At 37.5% G+C, this 13,561-nt stretch overlaps 1 protein-coding gene across 1 annotated transcript in view; it reads right to left on the bottom strand.

Annotated features, from left to right (window-relative positions):
* The window catches only part of MMD2 (monocyte to macrophage differentiation associated 2), a 110,904-nt gene that overhangs the window by 30,914 nt on the left and 66,429 nt on the right, over window positions 1-13,561 (bottom strand). The window contains exon 2 of the mRNA XM_052000073.1: window positions 2,982-3,063. Coding sequence (XP_051856033.1) covers window positions 2,982-3,063 — 82 coding nt within the window. The remainder of the gene's footprint in view (window positions 1-2,981; window positions 3,064-13,561) is intronic.

Below are 13,561 nucleotides of genomic sequence, written 5' to 3'. Positions count from 1 at the left end.
TGGCTAGGATGCCAGTTTTTTTTTTCTTTAAACCACAATGTTATTACAATAATGGACTGATATTCTTGGAAAGGAATAGAGATCATCCATTCCAAATCTTGCATGTTATAGAAAACCCTTCAATTTTCTTCCCTTCTTTATTGTAATCAGTGTTTCTTTGTTTGAATCAATCTTAGAGCGAATGTATTTGTTGGCAACTTGGTTATGATGATGAAGTAGTCATGATTCTCTACTTCACCTTTGGAAGAAGAAAATTCCAGTAAAATAAGGAAATAAAAGATCTCAAAGGCTACCAACCCAAATGGCTAGGGGACAATCCCTGTAGCTGTGAGCAAGGAGACTCATGTCTATCACTGAGGCAAAAGAAACTTTAAAAAACACTGGACCCAGAATCATAAGATTTATCTTACTATAGTTGATTTCATATTATTCCATGAGATGTAATAAGAGATCACCTTTGAGTTAATATTCCTGGGCTCCAGTCATGACTCCCAACACTAGCTAGCAGATTGACTCAGTTTCCTCATCTGTAAATGAGGATAATAATAATAATAGTGATAACTCATTATATATAGGGTAGTATTTTATAGATTACAATGTGCTTCACATCCATTTTCCTATTTGATCCTCACAACAACCTTGTGAAGTAAATAGTTAAGATATTTTTTATCCCCACTCTAGAGATAAGGAAACTGAAATGCTGAGAAGGAAAATGATTCCCTTAAATTTTCACAGAGAGATGGAAGCAGAGCAGACATTCAAACTCAGATCTTCTGAATTCTCCAACTATTACATCTCATAGGAGTTACAAGATCTTTATTCTAGATTTGAAAGGACCTTTAAAGTCTGTGAAGTCCAAATCTTCTCATTTTAAGTGACTTTCCCAAGGTCAGAAAGGCAGTGAGTTTAAGAGGTTAGAAAATGAATCTAGTCTGATCCTAGAGCCTCTTTTCGCTATAACATGTTGAGATAGTCAACATGAGAGAAATGAATAATAATAATAATAACCAACAGGCATATCATGCAAGGTTTACAAAGCAATATAGATAGATCATTTCATATATATGTATACACAAGCATATATATGAAATTTGATCATTACAACAACCCTGGGGGGTGGGTGCTATTATTGTCCCCATTTTACAAATGGGAAAACTGAAGCAAAAAGAGGTTGTGACTTGCCCAAGGTGATACAGCTAGTAAGATTGGAGGCTGAATTTGAACTCAGGTACTCCTGATTCTAAGTTCATTACTCTATGAATGGTGTCACCTAATTCTCTTTAAGTACTATGCAGTACAAGTATACAGTATTATTAAACACCATTTAAATGGCTATTATTAAAGAGTTTTGTACTAGAATTAAATGTGCACATCTTGTCACTCCAATCAGATTGTAAGCTTCTTGAAGTCAGAAATTACTTCTTATACTTCTCTATTTAACCACACATCATCTTAGATATAGTAGGTGTTCAGTACATGCTGAATTGTGTGAGTGAACCTGTCATCTTAAGATTAGAATAGTCTCTTCCCAACACTTCCTTAAATAATAACACCTTGTATTTTTTTTTGGAATATCTTTTAGTTGAATCTCCCCAAACACTATACAAATATAATTTTTAAGTTATTCTTAATATAATCTCAATGAGACAAAGATATTTACCTTTACTATAGTTTCTTAATTTTGGAATTTAAAACATTACATATCTAAGATATTTGTTCATTCATCTATCCATTTGTCTATCTATTGATCTATCTACCTATCTGTCCTTCCATCCACCTGTCTCTCAGCATCATAGTACTAGACAAGATTTGTGATATAATGTACAATATGGCAAGTAAAATGAATGATGCCTTTAAAAACAGACTCTGTTCTCATCTTCAATCTGGACTGAAACCATATGGTATTCCAATTACTAGCCTTTTAAAAAAATGATGTGAAATCCTTCTCCCCCTCCTGTTTTTTTAATTATAAAGAAACAGCTCCTTCTGTAGTTATATTACATTCTTCCTTCCAGAATGACATAATGGAAGACCACTGTATTGAAATCAGAAGACTTGGTTTCATAACTTAAATTCACCTCTTATTAGTTGTGTAATGTTTGACAAGTAATCTCATTTCTTTATGTTTTTCATGTGTAATATGAAGGGGCTAAACTTGATGATCTTCCATCTCTAACATTCTATAATTCCCTGACCATTTGTTTGATATTCAGTTGACCCAAACTCAGTAAAAGACTTACATTGGTAATAGTTATAGTAGGGACAGGAAAATAATAAAGCTCAAGAAATTCAACTGTAGAAAACACATTCTTGAAAGCATTATTGGCCAAACATTTGGTAAAAACTATGGGTTAAAGAGGATCAGAATCAGTACCCAAAATAAAATCATCATCACAGATGAAAACTCATATTCTGTGAAGAATTATTGCTGACTTTTACCTAACGCTAAGCCAAAGTTTACAATTATGCTAGACACCTTTTCTCTTTCCTGAAGACTTTCTTCTGTCTCCTGCCATGAAAATGGAACGTTCCACTTTCCCAGGAACTAGAGGAAAAGGGAATAACCTGAATAAGTATAGATATTTTCTAACAAAAAAAAAATCCACTCATTGAATGATTACTTCCCTCAAATACATATGGATGAAACTAAGGACTTCTTGGCTGAGAAATACATCGTGTTGACACTAAAAGCAAAGCATTTTTGGGTGCCTGGTTTCACTTGAGTGGTCCTCACAGTAAGATTGTATTGATTTCTCTGAAACTGATGAGAACCAAAAAGACTTTGTGAACTCCAATGATCCATTATGGCTTTTTGGTTCCTGCATTTATGGTGGTCACCCCAACCATTCTATCCTTTTGAAATGTAGTGTTATGCTGGTAAAGCTGATGTACACATTTACTTTTTCTATCCACCAAGGGGGCATAAAGTCTGACAGAGCTCCTTCTTCCTAACCCTTAATTAAAGAAAAAGGAAAACTCACAGCATGTGTGGCACAGTTGGCTGCATGTTCATATTCTGTGGGCTGGTACCTTTTGTTGGCCGGAACTCTGTGATTCATGAACCTGGAATGAAAAACAAGAACTCTAGTAAACTCCATTGGCAACACAGAGCAAACTGGTGAGGATAAAGATGTGCCAGAAACTGAAACCAATTATCATTGCAGGGACTAAAGCACAGTTTAACATACAACACAATAATTAAGCATTTAAAAGAATTGGGGGTTCATTATAAGCCAGACCATATTCATCATATGTTCAAAAGGTGGCACTTCTGGACACAATGAGATTTTATATCATCCATGAATAGTGATATCTTTGCCTCGTGATCATATACGTCTAGATAATTTTGCTCTGTTTCATGGTCATAGAATTGCAAGCTTAACCCTGGTAACCAGCCATCTTCCAGATACATGTCATTGGTCAAAAGGCAAGAGCAGGATGGAGAGTTTAGCTTTATTGATGCAAATCTATTGCCCCTCCCGCAAACAATTAAAAAAAAAACCCATAAAAACAATTCAAAGAAATTCATCCTACTTGCTAGTAGAGTCACAGGATCCTGTATTTAGAAATAAGGAGATCTCAGAGGCCAATTCCTTTATTTTACAGAAGAAAAAACTGAGGAACAGAAAGTGTAAATAATTTGCTTAAGATTATACAGGTTAGCAGGGGACAGAAGCAAAGCTTGAATTCTGGTCTTCTGGTTCCAGATTCAGTGCTCTTTGTACCGTGCCATCATCTTTGTATACAAAAGACAAAATTATTATTAAAAAAGAACAAAAATATTCTTTCATTCACAGCAGCCTTTTGAGGTAGGTCACCTAAGCAGCAGCATCCCCATTTTCCAGATGAGGAAACTGACTTTCATAGTAGTTAAATGGCAGACATACCCAAGGTCAGGCAGGTAGCAAACGTCAAGCCAAACCTGGAAGCCAGGTCCTCTGACTTCCTAGTCCAGCACTCTTACCAAAATACTATGTTGCCTAATTCTCCCTTCTTTTTCATTCTCATCTCCTGGGCACTTGTAAAGTAGTTGTCTCTTCAAATACATACCTTGGATTTCAAGAATCTTTGAGCAGCAGCGGCAGCTGCTGTGCATACTCAGAGCAGGGTGGGTTTTTCATCCCTGCACAGAATCTGCTGTCACTGAGATAAAAGCTTTCTTTTAATCTTCTAGGTTAAGCACATCTCTGCCATCCACACAGTGTCATGGCCATGGAACATCTTGGACCTGACGTCACAGCATACGGGTCCCCTACGCACCAAGATGTAGCTCTATTCTCATTTCCCCACCCACTCAGACAGGAGCCAAGAGCTCTCAGTATTAATGATCTGCTTCGAGGTTGTGGCTATGCTACCTTTGCCATTCTCTTCTGCCCTGAATACTCCATCCCAAGGCAGATAATTTAGCACTCCTAAGTCCCAGATACTCTGAAATTTCCCAAAGCTCTTTTTGGTTGTTCTATTCCTTCTTTATCTAGTATAGTTTGTCCCTCTGTGTTGTCTCTCTGTGCTTCCCTTTTTCCTTTGATTATTTCTCTTGATTTTTATTCTCCAAACTTCAGAAGAGTTTCTCCCAAGGGAGCTGACAGCTAGGCACACACACAAGAACAAAAGGAGAAAATAGCTAGGAATTTCATGCTGTTGAAAGCACAATACTGCTCCTTTGAACCTCTTTACATCCAAAAGCTCCCATATGCAAGACTCCTGCCCAATTCCCATCTTTGCCATTACAATTCATTGGTCAAATAGAGTGGCTAAATCCTCCTGAATAAAACTCCCTCTCAGATGTATGAAGTTTGATAATATGATTGACTTTTAAATAAACATATGCATGAGATCATAGATCTTAATCTGAAAATCTCTTAGAAATATCTAGTCTACTTCCTCCTGCCAATTTTATAGATTGGAAATTAAATTTAAATTTAAGGAAATTAAATCTTAAGGTCACAGAGCTAGTAAACATCAGAAGTGGAATTTGAATTTAGGACTTCCAACTCCAGAGTTAGTATTCTTTTCACCATACTGTGTTGTATTTAGACATTTAGACAAGTTTCATCTTCAAAAATCATAATTTGGTTCATTGTCATCTTATTTAAAAAATTGCTACAGCCACCTCAACCATTAGCACCACCACTTTCATCTGTCAGCTGCCATGAACATCAAGGCAAAACCATCCACCCGTGAAAATATTCCAACTCGCTGAAGTCTCAGATAATGGTTAGCATTTTTGACAACAAAGTATTTTTAATTAAAAAAATATACAAAGTCATCACTCTGGGAGAGTTTATGCTTATTCCATGGTGCTGCCAAAACTGATAACATTGCTAAAACCTTTCCTTTGTGGAAACATCACAAGAAAATTAGACGTAACTTTATATCATATCACTACCATTGTCATCATCTTAATGTTCTCTCAGAGTGTAATACTGTATCTTTTCCCATAGATTGACTTTGAATGGCTCTTAATTGTTTCTCCTTTTTTATTTTTTTTGGCAAGGCAACTGGGGTTAAGTGACTTGACTAGAATCACACAGCTAGTGTCTGAGGCCACATTTGAATTCAAATCCTCCTGCCTTCAGAGTTGGTGCTCTTCTCTTAGTTGTTTCTAAATATCCAATCTACCCTCACCCTCATTTGTCATCCTCGAATCTCTGAAGCCAACTGCCAAAAAGGTTGTCCCAAATGCGTTTTGAACAATGGGAGGCATAGTTGTAATAAAGGTATTTCAAATAATAAAGGTACTTCATTTTACTGGATGGCCAAGTTCTGTTATGCCTGGTTTTTTTTTTTAAAGCAAAAATCTCATTATCTTATTATAATCACATCTCACATGCCCTGGGCTGTCCCTGAACAGAATTTTGCTTTGTTTACAATGTCAAAAGTTGTCATTAAAACTTTCCTTTTAGGATTATGATGAAAAATGCTGTCCATATTCAGAGAAAGAACTGATTGTGTCTGAATATATAGATTGAAGCATTTTTTTTTTGCTTTTTTTTTTTGAAGTTTTTTTTGGGGAGGAGGAGAAAATGCCTTTTGCAATATGACTTTAATGGAAATGTTTTGTCCAACTTCACATGGGCCTTCCAGTGGGGGAGGTGTGAGGAAGAAGAGGGAGAATCTAGAACTCAAAATTTTAAAAACAAATATTAAAAAATAGTTTTTACATGTAACTGGAAAAATTTTTTTAAAATATAAAAAACTTTTCCTTTTAAAAAATCTGATTGGGTTGATTAGAAGCCATTCTTTATGGTGTCTCTGTGGAGCTGACCAACCCATTCAGATCCTAACCTAGTCTAGGAGGAGATAACATATGGCACTGGAGAGATATGGCACTACTCTTACTGGCAATTCATCCCTCCCCTCCATATGTGCTCCCTTTTCTCTTTTGTTTTTTGCTGCTTCTCTTGTTTTCTACAACTCCTTTTTTTTTTCTTATTGTCTTCCTTTACCTTCATTAGGCCTGTCAGATATTGCTTATCCCTATTCATGGTCCAAAGGATTAGAGACTGTACATATTCAAGGCCCATTCTTTGACCTGATTTGAATCAGTAACTGTTATTAACTCTAGCTTACTAATAGCTCTATAGCATGTGGTAATGGCAAAGGACAGGCAGTGTAACCAGCAGTTCTCCATTCCTTTATAACTCTGAATCTTCAGGAACCTACACTCAATACTACCACATTTTAATCTTGCCAAGTCAATGTCAGTCTCGAAGAAGGGGATTAATCTGACATTTTAGGTGAAAAAATCCAATAACAATTCCTAGACTCTAGAGCTGCTTATAGCAAACAACACAAAGACCCTCTTAGTTATATAGAAAGTGAACTCTGGACCCTCAAATGAAGTCAATGTAAATCTAAAGGATGGAGGATAGTTAAAGGCAGGACATCTGAGGGCAGATTACTTCATTAGGAAGTATTCACCTTGCATGGAATTGGTTATCTACAAAAATTTTCTCAGAAGTAGCTCACATTAAGCTATGATTTGTAAAGGTGTTGCTGATAACATTAAATAAACTCCTTGAATTTCACTGAGAAACTGCCAATCTGTCACATTCTGGCGGCCACTGTCAAGCATGCTCTCTAGGGAGGGGGAGAGTGATCTCAGCAGATGAATATCAGATAAGCAGCACTCAGGCTGAATCTGAGACACATGGCATCCTCACTTTTATCTCCCTTTGGTGTTCTGAGTAGCACAGGAAAAGACCACAGATTGACACAGACATCCAGGGAACATAGATGTAGCCAATATATTTCTGACAACTCCCAAGATGATTAGCAGCTGAGTATACACACAATGAAAAGAGAAATGAGAAAATGTACAGATCCAGGCCATTGTAACCACAATGCTGTTATCATTTCTCTGAGCTTCACTTGGTATTTGTGCCCAAACTTTCTCCCACATGCAGAAAAATGTTACCAGTTTGAAGGTTACATTAGAAATGTTTTTCATCACTGGCTCTAATTAGTTTCCCCACTGTAGCCCAGGTGAAACTGGTAATAGCCAAATTCATCTCTCAGCTGTGCTCTGCTCCCGTGCCTGCTATTCTGTACTCATATTTATACAGCCACTCAAGGTCCACAAAATGATTTCCTCACACCTGTCTGAGGAGTCCTGTGTGAGGGCACACATGTATAATGCACAACTTGGGAGCCTGACATTAGAAGTTCGCTTGATCTCCAGTTCTGAACTTCAGTTAGTGCTAAAGTTGATTGGATATCTGCACCAATAAGTGAGCTCTAGGAGAAAAAGTGAGGATACCAGATTGATAAAGGAAGGACAAATTGGCCAGGGTTGAAAATGGTGCAAGTCAAAGTTTCCATGCCAATTAGCAGTAGATTGACTCCTAAGGGGCTGCTGCCTGGGAGAGCTAGGGAGAGACTCAGTCTCAAAAACCAAACCAAACAAATCAAGCAACAAAGGTATGATTATCCCCATTTTACAGATGGACAAACAAAGAAACTAATTTGCTGATATTCACAAAGGCACATCAGACTAGGACTCAAATACACATCTTCTGATTTTAAAACTGGTGCTCTTTTCACTAAAATACAATGTTGGCAAAGTAATTTGATATATGGGAAACTAATATTGGAAACTGTGACATCATAAAGAATACTATGTTAAGGAATGAAGATTTTGGTGTGCCATGATCCAAATCAGATTTCTTTCTGAATTGAGAAGTAGTATGTTAATGTGGTATAGTGGAAAGATCACTGAAACTGAAATCAAAGACTAGCATTCTGATCCCAGCCCTAACATTCAGGTTGTGTGACTGAGTAAGTCACTTAATCAAACCTAATCTGACAACAGTTACTGTCTAAGAAGTCTGGGGCTTTATTAAGCTGTCTAAGGATTCTATGTTTTTTTGAGACTCAACCTCCATCTCTCATAGTAGCTGCTGCTAATCATGTATCCAACCTCATCGGTCATCACTAGAGAAGCTTTGACTTGTCCCATTTCCAGATTAGACCAGTTCATTCCTCTTTAGACAGCCTGGTGCCCCCCTGCCATGTTGGTGCCAGATTTAGTGTAGACACCCCATCAATTTTAACTCAAAACTCCTGACCTCAGGAACCCACCAGTCTCAATCTCCTCAGCACAAGGATTACAGCCATATATCACTGCATCTGACTCATAAACAAAGTTAAGAGCTCCTTCTCTACAATTTCCAGCAAGTGATCATCCAGTCTCTGATTGAAGATCTCTAAAGAAGAGAAACCACTTAGGGTAGTTCAATCCTTTTTTTATTCCTATGATGGTAAAGAAGTTCTTCTTGACATTAAACTTAAATCTGATTCTGCAGTTTGCATTCATTGCTTCTAGCTATGTTCTGCCTTTGGGACCAAGCAGAACGATTCTAATCCTTATTAATCGAGAACCCTTCAAATCCTTGAAGACTGCTACCAATAAATACTTGTTGCTAATAATAATGATGACAACTGGTATGAAATACTGGAAAGAGGGCTAAGAGAAACAAGTCGAGCCATTGTATCTCTAGCGCAATCCAGGGGACAGATGCTTTGCTTTTAGAGGACTGTATTATTTACTCAATGAGGCAATATAGTACAATAGAAAGGGCAGTGGGTCTGCCTTTGGAGTCCAGGAGGACCTAATTTCAAATTCTGCTCCTACCATTTTACTGTCTATATAATTTGGGGCAAATCATTCTGTTGCTCTGGGCCTCAGTTTTCTCATCTGCAATGTGAGAGGATTGCACTAAGATAGTATCCAGCTCTAGGTCTATCATCCTGTATTCTGCAAGGCAAGGGTGATCTACATGAGTCAGCTTGATGTGAATATCTCTTCAGTAATACACAATTTCTTTTACCTAATTTCTGCCTCAATGAACAATCTTCTCAGCTACAATTTGAGTGGACCTGTTTGCCAGAAAGGTGTCACTTTATATAAACAGGCCAGCATCAATTAGCCTATAAGATACAACTCTCACTGTAAAATAGCAAATGGAAATTCATGTTTATAAGCTTGTCTCTTGTAAACTTGATTAGGATGATTAGATTATCCACAGGATCTAAACATTCTTGAGGGAAACTGGTAGTAATCAAATTCCTGAAAATGAAGAAAGCTAAAAACCAAACCCTCAATCATGGTGAGCTCACCAACATACAGACACCCTGGAGACCCAGCCTGAAACAGCCAATCACCCTACCTACTTTACCACACATGTGAGCCAGCCACCCTCCTAGTTTTGATCCAGCTAGAAGTTGTAAGGCAGAAGCCAGGGGAATTAGCTAAAAAAAAAAATAACTCCACTGGTCATTTTTATTAGCAGAATATTATCAGAAACAGACTAATTTTTTTAATAAACTCCCAAGCCAGACCCGAGAAAACAAAGCTGAGTAGGTCTGGCTAAGACTCAGCTGGAGAATGGATTTTGTTAACATTCTCTTCCAACTTGGTGGAACAATCTTATACAACAGGACATTATTCTACTGGACTGGTTGCCAGGCAACCATCCTGCACTTCCCTGCAACCCAATTTGGGGTTTATTTCTCTTCTTTTTTTTCTTGCACTCTTCTTCTTGGTCTTATTCTTTTTTTTTTCTACAAAATTTTAATCCTCTTTCTTCACACAAGCCAGACATTAAGAGTTCTATTGTGATGTCATGGTTTCTATGGTAGCACATGGACAGTTACTTATTTATTTGTTCATTCATTCTTTCATGCATTCCACAAAACCTTGCTTGTCTCACACCAATGTTGGCACTAAATATGAGAGTGAGAGACAGCGAGAGAGAGGGAGAGAGGAGAGAGACAGAGATAGAGACAGAGACAGAGAAACAGAGATAGAGATACAGAGAGATAGAGACAGAGAGAGAAAGACAGAGACAGAGACAGACAGAGTAAAAGAGGGAGATAGTTATAGAAACAATGAGGTGGAGAAAAGACCCCTGGTAACATAATTCCCATAATCCTAAGGAACTGAGAACATTCCTTTGAAAGTGAAATAGGGAAATCCATTTTTCTCCTTCTCATTAGACAAGTGAATTCCATTCTGAGGCCAAATCTTGGGGCTTGTTTGAAACAATTGTTCATTTCATTTGAAGGGGCCTGGGATTGGGAAAGAATTTGATATGGCACCTCAATGTCAAAGCACTTTCCATCAAACTATACATATCCTAAAGGGTTACAGGGCAGGAAGACAGATTAGTTCAATGGGATAAGTGGAGACTGGGGCTCAGAGTTTTGAATTTCTATGTCAACTCTATAATAATCTCATTCTAAAGATCAGGATCACAATTTTTTCCCACGTCTTAACAACATTATTGTAAGGTGTCTTAGATAAATATAATTTTAACTTGTTTATGTCCAGGGCCATAAAGAGTAATATGTGAATATGTATATACGTACATGCATATGTACTTATATAATTTTTAAAAAATCAAACCTATGGTTTCATTGGTTTAGGGAACCCCCAGGGAGGAAACTCCCTCCTACCAATATAGATCAGCACTGGCAACTTATAGTCTTAAAGAGTTACTTGATCCACTAAGAAATTAGATAATTTGTCCAGGGTCACACAATCAATAAATATGAGAGGCAGATCTTGAACCCAAGCCTTTTTTGACTGTGAGACCTTTTAACTTTTTAACTGCCACACATTGCTTTTATGTATTACATATTATTATATATAGTAAAAAAAATAGGAATGAATTTTTTTCTAAGGATAACCACAAGGAGAATGACCTGAGGTTTTTCTGATAGGTGGAGAATATTGGGAAGCAGGGTCAAGACAGTGGAGTAGAAGGAAACAGTACAGTGAGCTTCTCTATCTAAAATCCTCCAAACACATTTTTTTAAACATCAGATGGAATCTTGATGAGAAAATCCAAGAAAAAGTCAGAGTGAGTCATTTTTCCAGCTTAGGTCAGCATAGGAAGAGGAACAGAGAGATCTATGGACACTTAGGAAAGGGTCTGGCCAAAGAAGCACTTTAGAGTTCAGGGAGAGGGTTATACCAGGAAAAGAAAAAATGATCTCAGATTTATACCAACTACCAAATTTATACTCCCTAGTTCTAGGTCATAAACAGACCTGTGCTCAGGGATGAAGTTTCAGGAGAAGAAGCAGCCATGACCCTTGGCTACATATGGAGCAAAGAGTAACATTAGAAGCAAGCATTAGCAGCATGACTCAGAACCTAGGAACAGAGTAGGGTCTCAGTTCTAGCTTCTAAAGCAACTTGATGCAGAAAAAAAGCCAGCATGAAGCCCTGACCAAAAGGGGATCCTGAAGTTCTGTTGCTCTGAACCAACAAAGTTTCCCATGAGAATGATTTAGCTGAGTCCAAAATCAGTCTGCTATTGCTCAGATCCAAACCCAGGTCAGGAACTTACAGAGCTTAGACAAGCAGAGGGCAGGAATTAAACTTTGCCCTGGGTCAGACGACTTTGGGAGCACTGAAAGCTTGTCCTTGAGATACTGGAATAACCCAATACTCAATACCCCCAAGAAAATAGTAACAGGACCAGCCCAGACCTTCCCTTCAGAAATGCGGTAAAGTCCAATCTTAAATGAATTCAAGAAGTAGGCTAAAAGGATGAACAAATATAAAAGGAAACAAAACATAAATAAAAAGTTATTATGATTACAGGGATTCTTAAGACACAAACCCAGAAAAAAATTACTCGGATATATACAAAGCCTCAAAGAAAAACACAGGTTAGGCACAAAAGTTTCTGGAAGACTTTTAAAAGGGGCTAATTTTTTTAAATAAGAGAGGTGAAGGATCTAGAGGAAAGTATTGGAAAAGAAATGAGGACTATGGGAGAAAGAATTGGAAATGGAATTAATAGCTTGGCACATGTGGGATAAAATCTTGTCCAAGCAGCAAACACCTTTAAAATTAAAATGGACCAAATAGAAGCCACCAATTCTATGAAGAAACAAAAAATATTAAAAATAAAGTCAAAAGACTGAAAAAAAATAGAAGTGAAGGTGAGATATCTCACAGCAAAAACACACATCCCAGCCTCTCCTCTTTCCCCTAATGGAAATGCATTGTGCGTGGCCAATTGGACCCATAAGATATTTTGGCCAAATCAGTTCAGATACTCCTAGTCTCTGGGATGAAATATCCCAAAATACTGCAGACAAATGCAATTTCTGAATAGACATTAAAGGAACTAAGTGTGATACTGGCACTTCTTTTCTATCCTGAGATAACTCATTATGGTCTCCTTGCAAATCTCCTCTTTCTCTAAGATGAGGAAACAATGCTATGAGTTTAACATTTGTGAAGGACCTATTTTATACCAGGCTGTCCCCTAGGAACTGGGATATACACAGATTTAAATGAAAGAATACCTGGCCTCCAGGAGTTTATGTCCTGTTGGGGTGGAACAACATGTACAGAGAGAAGCAAATACAAAATACATATGAAATGTTTGTTTAGTTTGTGCCTGATTCTTTATGACTCCATTTGGGGTTTTCTTGGCAAAGCTCCAGCTTTCCTTCTTCAGCTCATATCACAGAGGAGGAAACTGAGGCAAATGGGGTTGTGTCTCACCCAGAGTTAAAAGCTAATAAGTGTCTGAAACTGGATTTGAATTCAGAAAGAAGAGTCTTTCTTACTCCAGATCTAAATGCTCTTTCCATTGTACCACCTAGCTGTCCAAAGTAGTTTTTGGAAGGAGACTAGAAGAACTAGAGATAAAGGGCATTCCAGGTATAACAAACAACAGGGGCAAAGATACACAGCTAAGTGGCACAACAGTTAAACCACAGGCTCTTGATACTAGTTGTGTGATTCTAGACAAATCACTTAACCTATTTGCCTCAGTTTCCTCATCTGTAAAATGGGGATAGTAATAGCATCTACCTCCTAGGATTGTTCTGAGGATCAAAAGGAATAATTGTAAAACACAGTGCCTTGCATGTAGTGAGTACTATATAATTGTTAGCTATTATTATAATAATGTTATTATTATTATTAAGAGATAGAATGTTGTGTAGGAGGAACATCAAGTGTGGAAAGATTGGCGGGAGACAAATTGCGGGGGTTTTAAGTGCCAGAGGAGTTGGGAGTTTCAGAATCTCA

Source organism: Antechinus flavipes, chromosome 1 (assembly GCF_016432865.1).
Source record: "Antechinus flavipes isolate AdamAnt ecotype Samford, QLD, Australia chromosome 1, AdamAnt_v2, whole genome shotgun sequence".
In the NCBI taxonomy this organism is placed as follows: Eukaryota; Metazoa; Chordata; class Mammalia; order Dasyuromorphia; family Dasyuridae; genus Antechinus; species Antechinus flavipes.
Note: the sequence above shows the minus strand (reverse complement) of the source record. Positions and strands in the feature narration are given on the sequence as shown.